Source organism: Sorex fumeus, unplaced genomic scaffold (genome assembly GCF_029834395.1).
Source record: "Sorex fumeus unplaced genomic scaffold, SorFum_2.1 ptg000047l, whole genome shotgun sequence".
Taxonomy (NCBI): Eukaryota; Metazoa; Chordata; class Mammalia; order Eulipotyphla; family Soricidae; genus Sorex; species Sorex fumeus.
In genome coordinates, this window is record NW_026606104.1 from 9,952,247 (window position 1) to 9,969,973 (window position 17,727).

Below are 17,727 nucleotides of genomic sequence, written 5' to 3' on the forward strand. Positions count from 1 at the left end.
GCATATGTTTTCCTTTATTGCTTATTGAGTATTATTTCACTGAATCCCTGCTTTATCCCCATAAGAGTGTTATTGGTAATTCTTACACTGTGCCTTTTCCTCTGACTCTTTACCTTCTTCCTGCTTACCCTGTTTATTATACTCTAGGGTACTGTAAGTTCTGAAATATCTCCTCCTAGAATAAATTTCTACTGGTAAGGGCTTTCTTTATCAAATACTGGCTGTGCACAAATTCAGAGTAGTCATTTTGTAGATGAAACAATTTAATGGCAAGGATTCTAAAGAATTAAGACATACTGGGTAATTACAAAATATTGGAGTCTATGCTTTATATGTGTATACTGTGTAATTTGATCTGTCACTGTCACTGGCTTCCCGTTCATCAGTTTGCTTGAGCGAGCCCAATAACATCTCCATTTTGAAACTTGTTACTGTGTTTGGCATATTGAATACATCACGAGTAGCTTGCCAGGCTTTGCCGTGCAGGCAAGATACTCTTCGTAGCTTGCCGGGCTCTCTGAGAGGGGCAGAGGAATTGAACCCGGCTCGGCCGGGCTGGCTGTGTGCAAAGCAAATGACCTACCACTGTGCTATCGCTACAGCCCTAATTTAATCTATACAATCCTTTAAGTAGATTTCATCCTTACTGATAACAGTAAAGTTTAAGGTAAGTGGGTAACCTTGTTCCATACTGAAAATTGTGAAACCGTTTTTTTTTTTAAAGGCGCCTCTGAATCTAAAGTGATTCTCTTGGTGCAGTGCCTTGTAAAATTTAACTAAAAATCTTCTTTTGTGAGACTTGGTGTTTGTATAAGACTTCTGCCTCTTCTAAACTATGAACTGTACAATCTATATTTCTCCTCACAGACATTGTATGGCCTTTTGTGTAATTTATATATGCATGGGTCCTACGTAGTCTTTTTCCTTAACTAGCAGTACTGTAAAAATAATGACCAGTGATACCATTTGATTAGAAGTATAAAATAATGTCACAGCTTTTGTCACGTATGAAAAACAGCAATGTAGTCTTCATAACATTTTGATTTTATGGAATGGGTAAATGAGAAATTGCAAATTCTCTAAATCTTAACATTTCTTGCTGCACCTTTAGCATGGTGCCATTCTTCAGAAGAATAAATACCTTTTACTCAACAATTCTTTTAAACCATAATTGTTTTGATTAGAACCATACATTTGATCATTAATAAATACATTCATTTTCTAAACTGGACTTTCTGTAACATTTTGTTAATGCTGTGTAATTATTTAAATTAACAATAAATGTCTTAATTTATAATGAATGCTCCCAAATTGAATAAGTAAAAACCTCATTGGCAGCTCAAATGCTGTATCAGAAAAGTCGTTACAAGTCTGTCATTTGTCATCACAAATCTATATTCTATATTCAGTTTTTAAAGGACAGTATATCAGAGATAAACAAGTGCTTATTTGGTTTAAAGGAATGAAAAGTTCTTATATTTAAAATTTACCATACTCAGAGCTGGAAAGGTATTACAGCAGGAAGGTCTTGTGCCTTGCATGCAGCTGACCTAGGTTTGATCCTCAGCAAATGGGTCCTTTGTGCACCTCCAGAATAAGTGTGGAATATCTTCCTTATCTTATGCCAAAGTACAGAGCCAGGAGTAACCTCTGGATACTGCTGGGTATGGCCCAAAAACCATCAAGAAAATAAATAAAATTTACCATACTAAAGGAAGGTGATTGTAGAGTTTTTTTGGGGCTGAATTTAGAAAAATAAGGTAGGTTGAGTAAATGATATTAGTTTATGTTTTATAAAATATTTATGATAGAAAATAAATCTTTGTTTTATGCCTATATTTGCCATTTACCATGTGAGACAGATTTTTTTATTGTAAATGTTGGAAAGCATACACAATTCAAGGGTCATTCAGGTCATTCCATAATGAATATGACAGTAACTGTCTTTGGTTATAACTGTAGTTTATTGCCTTGCCTTTTTTTTAATATAAAAATCTTTACTAGGACATAATCTTTCTATCGTATCCATTCTTTTCTGTTATTATTGCCTGTCATTATCTTGAAAGATTATTAAAGTTATGCTCTTGAAACACTTAACTCATTGTCTTCCATCCTCTTTGAAATTTCCTACTTCAATTTACCTACTTAGCAGTTCCTTGAGATATGCCTTACTATATTCTGTTTTAAGTATATGTGGCAGTAAAAAACCTCTTTCTGTTCCTAGCTGATTATGATGTAGTAGTAGTACCTTATCTATTTGTAACGTGAGGATTATATATATTGTTATATTGAGCTTGTTGAATACAAGTTATATTGAACTTGTTGAGTAGTTTTTTTTTTGTTGCTGGCATCATATGTAATCCGATGCCAGCAACAACTATTCAAGTTTCATATGACTTTTGGTGGTAAGTGGTAAAATCACATGTTGATCATTGATTTGCTCTGGAATTGCTGCATGCTAGGAAAAAAACCTGTGTCCATTGTATCTTATTAAAACATTTTTTCTCTATATGTTTATGTTTTTTAGATGTTCAAACTCGGACCATTATTTTTTATATAGCTAAAGGGAAAGATAATTTTGACTATAGTAGAGTTGCCATGATACAGATAACTCTAAACTTGGTGTGTTGATCATTTAGTGCTTATATTTTCATTGTTCAGGAATCAGTTTATCAGCATAATGTAAGTTAACGAAAGACGAATTGAAGATAATTTTGAATTTAGAGAACGGTTTTAAGGTTCAGTAGTTAATTTTTTTCTTGTATTTTAGCTCATTTCAAATAATGTGAAATGTTATCTAAAAATTTATAGTGTATATGAGAAAGACCCTTAGAAATCATTCTAGTAGCATCATATTCTCTTCTACAGTGTTTTTATTACCACAGATGCTCAGCCACTCTAATTCACTGTTAAGTAAAATGCTTTTTGCAATGTTTCATCGTTCCTATTTCTATTTTTTGTTTATCTTAAGATGAAATTTTTATCTTCCATGCAGCAAGTAACTTAGTTATAAAGTTTCCCAGGTTTTCTTGTTCTTTTCTTGTGCATGCTGCTTGCTTGCTTGCTTGCTTGCTTGCTTGCTTGCTGTCTTTCTTTCTTTCCTTTCTTTCTTTCTTTCTTTCTTTCTTTCTTTCTTTCTTTCTTTCTTTCTTTCTTTCTCTCTTTCTCTCTCTCTCTTTCTTTCTTTTATTTTGTGGCGTGCTGTTTCATGGATAATTTGTGGATAACTTCTGTATTTTTTGTAATTTCTTTTTTTCTCACTGTAATACCCAGAGTAGAATATTGTAATACCCAGAGTAGAATACTACCAGTATATTGCCTTTTACAGTAGATGACCTTTAGGTAGAGATGTCTGTACATCATCTATAGTGTAGTTAGACTTAAATACTGCTGTAATTTTAGGAGTAATATTTCAGTTAAGAAATGTTTTGCAGTTAGAGTGACAGTTGTGAATGACTTTATTGTCTTGTCTCAGTCTCATATGACTGACGTTGTCATGTTTCTCAAGAATAATTTAAATTAATGGTTTTGTGAAAATCAGGCCAATGTTATCTGTAGCTCAGTGTGGTAACATTATAGTTTGTAACTGCTGAATATAGTTTAAGCTGTGTGGAATGAGAGTACGATGTATCTGATGTGAAATTACACTACATGATAAAGGTTGGCATCATGTAATAAGTACCTACAAAATATTAACCTATTTGCAATAAATACAATTAATAATGTACATAAAAGAATGGAATTAAGCTCATTTACTATCAGAAAGGATTATTTATTCATGAACAGAAAGTGGACAGCATAGATTTGATGACAGGAAGGTTGTATCTCGTCTGAATTACTGAGTGACCTCGGAAGCTTGCTCAGAGGAATTACAGAATAATTATGTTAATATGCAATTATCACCTCATTTCTTCTGTAGTAACCTCAAGATGTAGTGTAGTGAGGGTGTTATAGCAAGTGCTGATAGTTTGCAAAAATACTGATGTTTGAAATTTCTGAGACAATAAGTCTAGCTTGAGGCATATAAGTGATGATCTGTCATCTTGACGACAGATCTGACCTTTGTACTTTTCTTTTTTAATGTTCACAGTATATATAACTACAGGCAGTTATAACTGTAGAACTCATTAGAATTTTTCCATAAACTGAAATGTTTTATGTAGATTTAAAATTCCATTTGCAGCTTTTTATAAAGTGTGTGAATTTTTAAAGAACATTTTAAAATTCATTTAAAAGGAAAATATAAGGTTATATGATTTGTGGAGGAGGACTTAGTAATAGTGTCTAAACATTTTATTAAAAGATACAAATTGATGTAACAATTCATTGAACCTTAGGGGATTCAAACAACATAAAGTTTGTTTATTAGTTTTCCCTTTTTTAAAGCTTAATGTTCCCTGCTTTGTTATATGAATACAGACTGGTATTGATGATGTTTTTATATCTGTACATATATAGAGATCTATGTATTTGACTAAAGACTATCTTGAGAGAGTATATGGTTACTTACTGACCAATTTACTTTTTATGGTGTGGGTACTATGTAATCATTTGCAGATGTGGGAAATTAATTTTTTTGTGTCAAAATTTAACTTAAGTTAGATTTTGATATCCATTGTTCTGCAGTGTATATTTCAGCATAATGCCAGTGAGTCTTTTAAGTACTATTTTTTAAAAATTCTATTTGAATATTTTTCAATTAAAATGTTCTGAAAATTAAAAAAATGTTTCATTGTTGCTAACATGTAAGGTTACTGAGTTGATTTTTTTAAAATATATCTTATATATGCAGATTTTTAATACTAATGTGCTGAAGAAAAATGTGTTTTTGAGCAGAGATTATCATTTGGGGGCAGGTAAACCATATTTTATTATGTAGGTGTTAAGGATTGTTGTTTCTTAAATACCTCATTTTATATTTCAACAATATTTAATGTGATCTCTTGTTTCTCTTTTGCTGAATGTGTTTTATAAATAAATCTGTTATATACATATTTTTTCTGTTTTTGGTAAAGCAGTTTGGTTTCTTCACAATGTGAACTTATGGAAGGCACTTATAAAGTCATTCTGGTAATGAGGGTGCAGTCTCCAAGCCGACGTGATATTCTCATAGTTTGTCACCCTGCTGTTCAGGGGGTACCAATGAAGTTGCTTTAAATGGGAAGCGTCTGTTCCATCTCTGAACCTCTAACACCAGAACAGATGGAAGGAACAAGGAACATGGAAGGTTTTACCTCTGAGGTGGTAACAGTGAAGCCACTCATTAACACTGAATTTACCACTTCGTTAGCAACGTTGCTTCCTGTTGAGAAAAGCTAATATAGGCTTTCAGATTGACTGAGCATATATTTGTCTAGCTTTGTGATTGTAATAAGTAGAACTTGAAAGTGTCTGAAAACGCTTTTTAATTTTTTCATCCATGTCAGATTTATAAGATTGTTCCTATTTGGACATTTTACTTTTTTCACCCAGTTTTATGAGAGATACTAGGATTGGGTAATAGAGCATTAAGGTTTGCTTTTCATTGACATTTGCACACTCTTTCCTAACACATATTTATTTGCTACCCATTTTTAACTTCTGTGTATGTGATGGAGAGATTCCTGCTGGGTGCTGCATTATCACCATTTTGGGGTGCTATCATTGAATATGATCTTATTGGAAGTCTATTTTTATTACTGTGGTTGTTTGCCAACTTCAAAGCAATTCTAAGACCTATGAGGGACGGAAATGATTATTGGTATAAGTTAAGATCATATTTGTAATAGTGTTTTAAAGAACATGTGTTATGAAAGTGCTTTTCTATATAAGCGTTTGGTCTAAGTTGTAGAATGAGAAAGTAATTAGAAAATATTGGTAAGTTGTATTATAAAGTACAAAATTGGTACCATTAAAAGATAGCATTTTAATGCTATCATTGGTTTTTAAATGAATGAATATTGGGTTATAATTTACTGTTGTAGCAAATACAGTACTAGTATTCAAATAATTATTTTGAAGAAAAAGAATTAATTTTTGTCTAAAAGCAGGAATCTAGTTGTGTTGTTTACTACTATATTCATGATGCTAGAGAACTGCCTAGTACATAGTAAGGACTAGAGTAAAATCTAGAAGAGAATAAACTGTACTTGGTTGTTGTGTACGAAAGGAAAGAAATGTAGACTTTTATGCCCGTACAGGTAGCATTGGGATTACCAGATAGGTTCTTTAAATTGTATATCAATAATGTATTGAAGTTACTGTTAGTAAATCAAGAAACTCCATTTCCATGCAGTTTACATTACTTGAATCAGATGGTCAAATGTCAAAGGGAGAATACTTTTTTCTTTGACCTTCAAAATTTTTGCTATTGCACTTGAGATTTTAATCGTTTTTCATTTTAGTTTTTAATTCAACAATTACAGCCTGAGTGCCTATGCCAAGCACCGTGCTAGTTCTGAAGATATGAAGGTCTCTAGGTCACAGTCCCAGCTTTCGAGGACCATCTATTTTTCCAAGGAGATGGACAATTCACATACAATAAAGCCACCTCTAAAACCAAGATAGGAAAAAAAATGTTAAGAAAATTAACTATCGTAGCAGAGGCAGTTCTTATAGTCTGACAGACTTTTAGATGTTTACTTCTAAAATCTGCTTCTCACAAAAAAATAGAATTATGAAAATGAGTATGGGAAATTTTTTAAAATTTGAATTTTGGACCATACCCCTTAGTGCTGGGGACTATTCCCTACTTAGTTCTTTTGAGTTGCTCTTGGCAGTGCTTGGACAGAATATGCAGTGCTGGGGATTGAACCTGATTCTCAGCATGCAGAGTCTGTGTTCTAGAATTTCACTTTTTGAAAAAAAACCTTAATGCTTGCTCTTCAAACTTATGTTCTCTCTTGAGCACATGTCTCACTTTTCTGTTTCTTTGTTTGCTTATTTCTCTCAAACACATTTTGTTCAGTAAAAACTATCTTCACTAAAAAATTTTTTTTCTTAGATTTTAAATTCTGTAAACCAAAAGTTAAATATGATTGTTTTAGAGCAAATCATTACACTTGACTCAAATCCAAATGGGATAATAACCTTTAGGAAATGCCAAGGACTTTGGAGACTCCAGTTATTAAGTGACTTAAAAGTTCATTCACTTAGAATATATTTAGAACTACTTGTAATTTAAGAAATGAAAGAAATCCAGTAAAGCTTTTTTTTAATTGTACAAATTTGATAGAATGTGAAACATATTGACACAAAGCAATCTTAAAATTAAAAAGTAATGATGGGTTCTGGAGCAATAGCACAGCGGGTAGGGCGTTTGCCTTGCATGCGGCTTACCTGGATTTGATTCCCAGCATCCCATATGGTCCCCCGAGCACTGCCAGGAGTAATTCCTGAGTGCATGAGGCAGGAGTAACCCCTGAGCATCGTTAGGTGTGACCCAAAAGAACAAAATAATAATAATAATAATAATAAAAATCTTTTTAAAAATCTAGGTATATAAAAAAATAATAATGACCTACGTTTTATTAATACAAGAGTAGTAGTGTATTAAATTGGAGGCTGATGCTTTTAGCAGATAAGTTTATTCAAAAAAGACTTTACTGGATTTTGTTCCTTTTGCTGGGTTTACTGTTTTTTCAATTGTCAGAAGTTTACTTCTGCAAATTTTTGACAATTTTATGTTGACTATGTTTCATAAAACTTGTTAAGTCATTATTTTTTTAGTAGCAGTTCAAAATTTAAAAAATTTGTTTTCTTGGTCAGTATCCTATTTATTTTTACAATGTCTTTCTATATATGTGTTTACATTACTTCTGTTAGCAGTTTTGTATATAATGTTGTGGTATTGCCTAGCACCTAGAAAAAGTTGACTTTGGATACATTTTTTTTCCAGTTTTTAAAGTATTTTATTATTCTTAGAAAATTACTGGGATTTTATTATAAAGAATAGAATTAAGCTAACAAAAGTATAAATTTTAAACTCTCCATACTTTCTGATAGTATTTTTTCATGCAAATCTAAATCTTTTTTTCCATTTTCTAGACTACATGTGTTAAATGGGCTTGCCAACAATATGGATGATTTGAAGACAAACACCGATATTACTGGTGCTAAAGAAGAACTCCTGGATGACAGTAATTTTAACTCAGACAAAGAAAGTGGAGTTCATAAAACAAAAGATTGTCAAACATCATTTCAGAAAATCAACACATTCACTTTGCCTGAGGAACTATCGAAGGAGAAATCTGAAAAAGCCTTAAGTGGAGGCCAGTCATCTCTATTTATACATGCTGGTGCTCCTACTGTTTCTAGTGAAAACTTTGTTTTGCCTAAAGGAGCTGCTGTTAACGGACCAGTTTCACACTCCTTGACCAAGACTTCCACTATGAGTAAAGGCAGTGTTTCATTAACCACTGTACAGCCTGTGGATCAGCCAACAACAGAGTCTTGTTCAACCTTGAAAGTGGCAGGTGATCTTCAGCCGTCTACACCACAACAAGCAAGTCAACATCAAGTTGTATTTTTGTTATCAGATGTAGCACATGCTAAGAATCCAACTCATTCCATTAAAAAACTACCTACCTCTGCTTCAGTTGGTTGTGATACTCAAAATTCAGAAGGGAGTAGTGTAAAGTCAGATAGCACTTTAATAAATCAAGTAGAGGTGCGTGAAGATAGTGAAGATTTGTTGATAAAAGATGATTGTGTCAGTAAAATAAAAGGAATTTCCTCAGGTACAGAATTTAGGCCAGAAAGTGATACAAACTGGGATCCCCAGAAAGAATTTATTCAGTTTTTAATGACTAATGAAGACACTGTAGATAAAACTCCTGTTCACTCTAAAGTTGGTCTAGAAAAAAAGAGAAAACGAAAAATGGATGTAAGCAAGATAACTCGTTATACTGAGGACTGTTTTAGTGATTCTAATTGTATACCAAATAAATCAAAAATGCTAGAAATTGACTTTCTGGAACAGAATGAAGAAGTGCAAGCAATGGACTCACAGAAATACGCATTATCAAAAGTGAAGCCTGAAGCAACTGATGAAGACATAGAATCTGTGGATTCTTTTCAACAAGTAATTTATAACTCAGATAAGTGTGGGGAAGACAGTTCACCTGTTCACACAAGCACTTTTCTTTCAAAAACCTTAAAAAAGAAATGTGAAGAAAGTGATTCTGAGTCACCTGCTACTTTGAGCACCGAAGAGCCATCATTCTACCCCTGTACGAAGTGCAATGTGAATTTTAGGGAGAAAAAGCACCTCCACAGGCATATGATGTATCATTTGGATGGGAATAGTCACTTTCGCCATCTTAATGTTCCAAGGCCATATGCTTGTAGAGAATGTGGACGGACATTTCGAGATCGTAATTCTCTTTTAAAGCATATGATTATTCATCAAGAAAGAAGACAGAAGTTGATGGAGGAAATTCGTGAATTGAAAGAGCTTCAGGACGAAGGAAGAAGTGCACGTTTGCAGTGCCCTCAGTGTGTTTTTGGAACCAACTGCCCTAAAACATTTGTGCAGCATGCTAAAACCCATGAAAAAGATAAAAGGTACTACTGTTGTGAAGAGTGTAACTTCATGGCAGTAACAGAAAATGAATTGGAATGTCACCGAGGTGTTGCCCATGGAGCAGTGGTAAAATGCCCGATTGTCAGTTCTGATATAGTCCAGAGAAAAACGCAAAAGAAGAATTTTATGAAAGACTCTGTTATAGGATCATCAAAGAAGTCAGGTAGCTACTTATGTAAAATGTGTCCTTTTACTACTTCAGCCAGAAGTATTTTAAAAAAACACATTGAGTATTTGCATTCGTCATCATGCATTGACTCATTTGATAGCCCTCTTGGACTTGATCAAAGAAAAACTGACATTGTAGAACCTGTAGATGTTGATAGCACTAAACCGTTAATTAAGCAGTCATCCACATTTCCAAAGAACTCTGCTGTAAAACAAGATGTAAAGCGAACGTTTGGATCATCCTCACAATCAACCAATTTTTCAAAATTCCATAGGCGACCACACAGAATACAGAAAGCTCGGAAAAGCATTGCCCAGTCAGGTGTAAATGTGTGCAATCAAAACAATTCTCACAAGACTGTTACAACTAAAAGCAGCATTGACCAAAAACCAAAGTATTTCCATCAAGCAGCAAAAGAAAAATCAAATGCCAAGGCAAATAGCAACTATTTTTATAGACACAAATATGAGAACTATAGGATGATTAAAAAATCAGGTGAATCATATCCTCTGCATTTCAAGAAAGAGGAGGCTAGTTCAATAAATTCATTACATCTGTTTTCATCATCTAGTAATTCTCCCAATAATAGTTTTATTTCAGACCCTCATAACTCTGACGTCAAAAGGCCAGAAAACTTTAAAGACCACAGACGAGTAGCTGTAAAGAGAGTTGTTAAAGAATCTAAGGAAGAAAGTTCTGTTGGTGGGGAAGAATTGGATAGCTATCCAGATTTCTTGCATAAAATGACAGTTGTTGTTTTGCAAAAACTTAATTCTGCTGAAAAGAAAGATAGTTATGAAACAGAAGATGAAAGTTCCTGGGATAATGTTGAGTTGGGTGACTACACTACACAGGCCATAGAAGATGAACCATATAATGATATAAATCAAGAACATGTGAACTTATTCCCTCTGTTTAAAAGCAAAGTAGAAGATCAAGAACCTGGAGAAAATACAGCCCTTAGTTATGATCAAAATGATGGCTTTTATTTTGAATATTATGAAGATGCTGGAGCTAACAACTTTTTGCATGAGATACATGATTCTCAGCATTTAGAAAATGCAGAAACTTCATTGTCAAAGCATGGTTCTGTTTTTCATTGGACTGATTTGTCTCTTGAGAAGAAATCATGTCCTTATTGCCCAGCAACATTTGAAACAGGTGTTGGGTTGTCAAATCATGTTCGGGGTCATCTTCACAGAGCGGGATTAAGCTATGAAGCTCGTCATGTTGTATCACCAGAACAAATAGCCACAAGTGACAAAATGCAACATTTCAAAAGAACTGGCACAGGAACACCTGTTAAGCGAGTTAGAAAAGGTAAGTTTCATGTAACTAACTGGGCTAATTATCTTAATTCAAAATCAGAGAATTTGTTTGAATTTTGTATTCATTAGAATCACATACTTTAATATTTCAGAATTAGTTTTAAGGTGATCAGTATAAAAGATTCTGATATTACTTTAAAATTTTTTTTAGCTATAGAGAAGTCTGAAACTACTTCTGAACATACTTGTCAGCTCTGTGGTGGTTGGTTTGATACTAAAATTGGATTATCAAATCATGTTAGAGGCCACCTGAAAAGACTTGGAAAAACCAAATGGGATGCCCACAAATCTCCAATATGTGTTCTGAATGAGATGATGCAAAATGAAGAAAAATATGAAAAAATCTTAAAGGCATTGAACAGTCGTCGTATTATTCCCAGACCATTTGTAGCTCAAAAATTTGCATCAAGTGATGACTTTCTATCTCAAAATGTTATACCTCTTGAAGCGTACCATAATGGCCTAAAGACTGAAGCTTTATCAGTGTCTGCATCAGAGGAAGAAGGACTGACTTTCTTAAATGAATATGATGAAACAAAACCAGAACTTCCTAGTGGAAAAAAGAATCAGTCTCTTACACTGATAGAACTGCTTAAAAATAAAAGGATGGGAGAAGAAAGGAATTCTGCTATTTCTCCTCAAAAGATCCATAATCAAACTGCAAGAAAGAGATTTGTTCAGAAGTGTGTTCTTCCATTAAATGAAGATAATCCATTGCTGTATCAGCCACAGAAAATGGACTTGACTATGCACTCAGGTAAGAGGACATTTATGACCATCATCCATCATTTAAACACAATATAATAGTTCTTTAATGGAGTATTTATAGAAAATACTGAGTCTTTTAGCTGCTTTTTTTACAGAACAGAGATTGGTCATACTATCATTTCTATGTAAATCATCAATTGGTGCTCAACAGCAGTGAATTGTTTGCCTCATATCTTGGTCTGATGTAAGGTGAGAAAAAAATTGAAAACAAACATACAACTAATATGTTAAAATACCATTTGCTGTAGTCGGCGTGTAGTTCGTGGATGGGGAGGTATTATTGACAAGGAGAGCATTGCTGAAAAGAAAAAACCTGTCATAGTTCCTGTTAGTCCTCCTAAGTGATATGTTTTCAAGATTCAGTTCAGTTCCCTACTGTTTTGATAAAACAAAGCAGACTCTTCAAACAGAATGGATTTGGTATCTGTTGTGTGTTGTGATCAATCTGAAGAAAATCTTCTATTTCCAATTTCTCATTTTAGTGTGGCATTGTGTGGTTTTGGAGAACTGTTGTGAGTGTAACATAATTGAACTTTTAGACTTTTTGTTACAAAGTGGAACCAGAAAGGTTTTAGCTTAGTGATTGTGCACTGGTGTTGTTTCGTTCTCTAAGGAATATTTTGTGTGTATTGGCAAATGATGCTGCCGCTGAAGTAGCAAAACTTTACTTGGTATTGCATGGTCTGGTTTATAACTATAGAAAAATGTGTGTGTGTGTGTGTGTGTGTGTTTTAATAGTATCTTGATCAGTTTTTTTGGAGGTGAGGGATATTGAAGGTAAATTTAGTTGATGTCATAATTTTGCCTGAATTGAATCATAATTTTGCCTGAATTGAATGTGTCTGAGATAATAATAATTGGTCACTGGGTTGATAGTAAAAATACCTTCATGTTGTTTTGATTACTTTGGGCCGACTTTGGAATATTCCAAACATTTGTAATGCAGTTTTGATTTAAGGGTTATCTTGTATTGAAGTGGTCTGTAGAAGTTTATTCTTTATGGACTTTCTTTTGTACAAAGAATTTATTAAAGTCAGTTTTTCAGAAGGATAAAATTTAAGGAAGCTATGTCAACTATGTTTACTAAGTACAGTACACTTACGAGATGAAAGCATCTTTGGCTATCACAATAATGTTGAAGAAACCACATGAAATGTCTGGGGGAGTTTGAGAAGTTAGGAGTTTCTTAATTGTTTCAACATGTTTTCTTTCCTGTGATGACTAAGATGTTAGCTTGTTGATCATTTATTTAGCACAAAGATTTTAGCAAAAAAACTTCAAATCATTAACTTCATTATTGATTGCGCATTCAGAGTAATGAACATAAAATGCCCTGAATAAAATGTTGTGTCTAACAGCTGTTCAGTGGTGTGTTTTACCACCTTTTCTCCCAGCCTTCATCAGAAAGCCTAATTTAGTATTAAGCTTTTTACGGTTTTGTGGGTAAAACACTTTAATTACCACTTTGTCAACTAGACTTTTTAATTCTTTTTATTGGTAATGTTGTAAGCTTTGAATCTTCTCAACAGAACTGTGCTATTCAAATCACAGGATTATATTTTAGGTCTAGAAAACAATCTGCGTAACACAGAAATCTGCAAGAAAGTGATAATAGGTGTTAAACCCAGTGGAGCTCAGAGGTTCAAGACACTTCTCTTCCACCTTTCCATGAGCATGGGTTGACTCATTACTAACTACAAACTAATAATAGTTAACCTAATCCCTCCTTCCTACTTTAAGTTACGCTATTTTATTGAACGTTTTTAAAACCATCTTATTGTGGTACTTTTCTTCACGCTTTTAGCTAAGAAAATTTCACTTTTTGAAGTGAGAACTGGATTATAGTTTTCTTTTGAACGATAGGTATGCCTGTGAAGCTTAGAACATGTGTGCATTGCAATACGACGTTTACAAGTGCTGTTAGCCTGTCCAACCACTTACGCGCTTATGCACGAAAGAAGAGTGCTGGACTTTTGACTGGTACAGGTATGTTTGAACAGATAACACAGCAAGTCTGATTGATTCGCTTTTTATTTTTTTTCCTCACCAGACTGGTGCTAATTCAGATCATATTTATAGCTTTGGTAAGCAACATTTGAATCTGAATACACAGTAAATTCCAGCAACTTGTAAACTGACTAGGTACAGTTTCAAGCAAGTTACTGTTTTTCATTTGACTCTTAGTGACTTGATTTTGAGGGAAAATAACCCAAAAGAAACATGGAACTTTTGAGTCCTCATTATTCCCATTGATTTTTAAATAGTATTTTTGATTTTTTAATTTATATTTGTTACTAGAATCCAGTAAGTCACCTCACTTTCTTTTAAAAATAAAGAGAAAGAAAAAAGAGGTGAAAAATTGTTAGACTTTGCCTGGGAAAATAACAGTGAAAATGTAGCTTGATTTGAAAACTAAGCAAATTAGTGAGTTTTCATTAGTATGTGGATAAAACCTTCAATCTAATAATGGTCCTTGTTAACAGCTGAATAGATTTTTCTTTTTATGTCCCTAATCTATATTTTGGATTTATAAATATAGCTATGCACAATAATGTTACCATGCACATTTCTGTGTTATTTTAGGCTGGTTAGCCCAACCTTGCAGATACCTCTTCATATTGCTATATTGGCTTACTTATATGTAATATTGCTTCTTATACCCTACAAAGATGCCTATTCTTTTCCTTTGTAACCTTTCAAGCTATTCTGCTTTAGCAAATCCCATTTCTCTCATATCTTAAAATTTCCTCTTTCCTGAATGGAACTACATGCATTCTTTTGCCTCAAGTTCTCTTTCCAGTCTTTTATTTCTCTTTTTTTCTATTAGCTCACTGCCTCCTGCTTTGTTCTAGCTGTTGTTTTCCCAACATTTTTGTTCTTCCTCATGTCTTCCTATGACTTACATCTAGTTTTTTCTCACCACAAAAGAAATACTTGTATTCATACTAGTGTTTTCCTTCTGCTCCTGCTCCCTTCCTTTTTTCTTTAACTTAATACACAAATAAGTAGGTATGACTGTTGACCATTTATATTAAGAGGGGAATAAAATGAATTTGACTTGACTTGATTAGTCTTGTGTTAAGTTTTAGTTCTTTTTATATTAATCCCATTTTCACCAGACTTCTAAAGATCATTGCAAACATTAGAAACAAACACAAGAAACTACAGAAACAGCAAGTAATCTTTATTGTTATCATAGCCACTGCTGAACATTTGCTGTATATCAGGAACTATTCCATATAACTTAACATTTATAGTACATAATATTCACAACCACCATATGAGTTTTACACATTGTAATTCTCTGTATTTTATAGGTACTAAGGGCTTAAAGAACTTATTTAAGTTGCAGCTAGAGATAATACAAGGGGCGAGGTACTTGCCTTGGATGCTTGTGACCCAGTTGGAACCCCTGGCAGCACACACTGCGTATGATCTCTAAGGACTACTAAGTGCATCTCAAGGTTCCTCCTCCCCCTGTTGCCAACAGTAAGAATTTTTTTTTTTAGCTCACACCATTTATAGCAGAATTGAAAATAAAATCAAGACTTTTTTTTTTTTTAAATCACGTTATTTACCACATACAAATGAAGGTAAAAGGTAAAGGTAAAGGCCCTCCCGTTGATCGTCGATTTGCTCGAGCGGGCCCAGTAACGTCTCCATTGGAGACTTTGTTGTTACTGTGTCTGGCATATCGAATACTCTCGGTAGCTTGCCGGGCTCTCCGAGAGGGGCGGAGGAATCGAACTCGGGTCGGCCATGTTGGCCGCTTGTAAGGTGAATGCCCTACCCGCTGTGCTATCGCTCCAGCCCCATACAAATGAAAGTTACTGAAAATGGTAAGATGAAGGTTTTTTTTTGTTGTTGTTGCTTTTTAGGTCACACCTGGCGATGCACAGGGGTTACTCCTGGCTCTGCACTCAGGAGTTACTCCTGGCCATCCTCAGGGGACCATATGGGATGCTGGGAATCGAACCCAGGTTGGCCGCATGCAAGGCAAACGCCCTACCCACTGTGCTATCTCTCCAGCCCCCCAAAGTATAAAGCGAAGAACATTATGATAACGACTCAGAAAACAAGAGTCTAGTTAAAAAGTACAAGGAAACAAAAAAATAGATATTTCTTAAATATATATATATATACACACACACAGAGACACACACACAGACACACACACAGACACACACACACACACACATATGTTTTCTTTTTAGGTCACACTCGGCAATGCACAAGGGTTTCACCTGGCTCTGCACCCAGGAGTTACTCCTGGCGGTGCTCACAGGACCATATGGGATGCTGGGAATCGAACCCGGGTTGGCTGCGTGCAAGGCAAACGCCCTACCCGCTGTGCTATTATAATATAATTATAATATAATATAATATAATAATAGTAATAGCACTCCAACCCAATTTTAAATTAATGAAAGAAAATTTATTATGTATACAAATATGATAGGGAAAGGACTTTTATTTCATTATTTCAGAATACTTGTATACTTTGGAAGGAAAGTGTGATGGTTGCTGTTCTGTAATAGATTCACCTTTATTAAATAATGATGTTCACAGTGAGAAGAAAATAGCTATAAAAACTAGTAGTAAATCTTTTTATCAGTTCCACTAATACAGTATCTCTACATTTTTTTTTGGTGAAATATTTTTTGTACCATTTGTTTCTGATAGGAATATGAGCTTGCTTATTGCTTAATAGGATCTTTTGCCCATTACTATCTTTAATGTTGTAATTGATCACAGAGGCTGGAAGTAACAACTGCTAATAAAGATACAACACAGTGCAAAGTGCTAAGTGGTATATGAGCCACTAGAAAAGTAATCCGTATATTGTGGGAAATGCCATTGAAACACTTTCTGCTGTGATGGAAAGGGGGAAACTAGTATTATGAAAGCTTCCCATAGTGTATTAAATTACTTGTCCTTTCATGAGTGCCTCTGTGGTGTCTTTTAAAATATTGTAATATACTGCATCTTCAAAATAATTTTATAGTGATTCATTCAGTTTGAAGAGTACAAGTAGAAAATTCTAATCATCTTTTGATTAAACACAAAAGTAGCAAGCTAGATTCTAGTTAAAGGGAATGCCTTGTTAATTCCTCTTGACTAGCCTATTAGATATATAAGAATGAGATGCGACCTCAGTTTATCTCAGACCTGAGCAAGGCTGAACAGTGAGGTTGATGGAAGAGGAGCAGGTTTTCCTGGTTCCTGCCCAAAGAGAGCCCTGGCAGCTGCTTGCTCCCACAATCCAGAATCACTGCCATGCCTCCAGCCAGGAACCTTGGGACAAATCTCACTGAGATATGAATCTGCTGAAAATTTGGGTATGCGGGTTTTGTGACTGAAATCTCCAGGCTTATCTCCAGGCTTTCTCAGGCTCAGGATGGACTACCTTCTCCCACCACCCTGTACCTTTGGAATCACTGGCAGTCACATCCACACCCCAAAGCTTCCACCTAGTTAAAAATTTTAAAAGAGCTACTCCAGCTCTGCCTTCCTGATAAAAGTACTGAATGCCCTGAACAAATACGATATATTTACAAACCATAATGCACTAAAGGAGAGCGAAAAGGAAGAAAGTTCCTTGCCATAGAGGGAGGTGTGGAGGGCATAGGATGAAAGTTTTGGAAACTGGGGACATTGGTGGTGGGAAATGTACACTGATGGGGAGGGATAGTTGTTGGAATGTTGTGTGACTGAAGCACAATCATGAATAGCTTTCTAATGGTCTATCTGATGGTGATTCATTAAAAAAAAAAAAAGAATGAAACCTGTCCTTTTCATCAAAGGACAAATGCTTTCTTTGCATTATAGGCAATGTGTGTATGTAAAACTATTAAAATTAGAGGACTATCAAAATAGTAAGTATCCCAGTAAATGGTATA

At 34.3% G+C, this 17,727-nt stretch overlaps 1 protein-coding gene across 12 annotated transcripts in view; it reads left to right on the forward strand.

Annotated features, from left to right (window-relative positions):
- Positions 1-17,727, forward strand: part of ZNF644 (zinc finger protein 644) — a 103,928-nt gene that overhangs the window by 70,063 nt on the left and 16,138 nt on the right. For 8 of the 12 annotated variants that reach the window (XM_056122633.1, XM_056122638.1, XM_056122635.1 and 5 more), the window contains 3 exons: positions 8,026-11,051; positions 11,211-11,816; positions 13,691-13,813. The exons of 3 other annotated variants lie outside the window; for them this stretch is intronic. In XM_056122633.1, the coding sequence (XP_055978608.1) occupies positions 8,026-11,051; positions 11,211-11,816; positions 13,691-13,813 (3,755 nt within the window). The remainder of the gene's footprint in view (positions 1-8,025; positions 11,052-11,210; positions 11,817-13,690; positions 13,814-17,727) is intronic. One more of the 12 variants, XM_056122641.1, reaches the window with a different exon arrangement.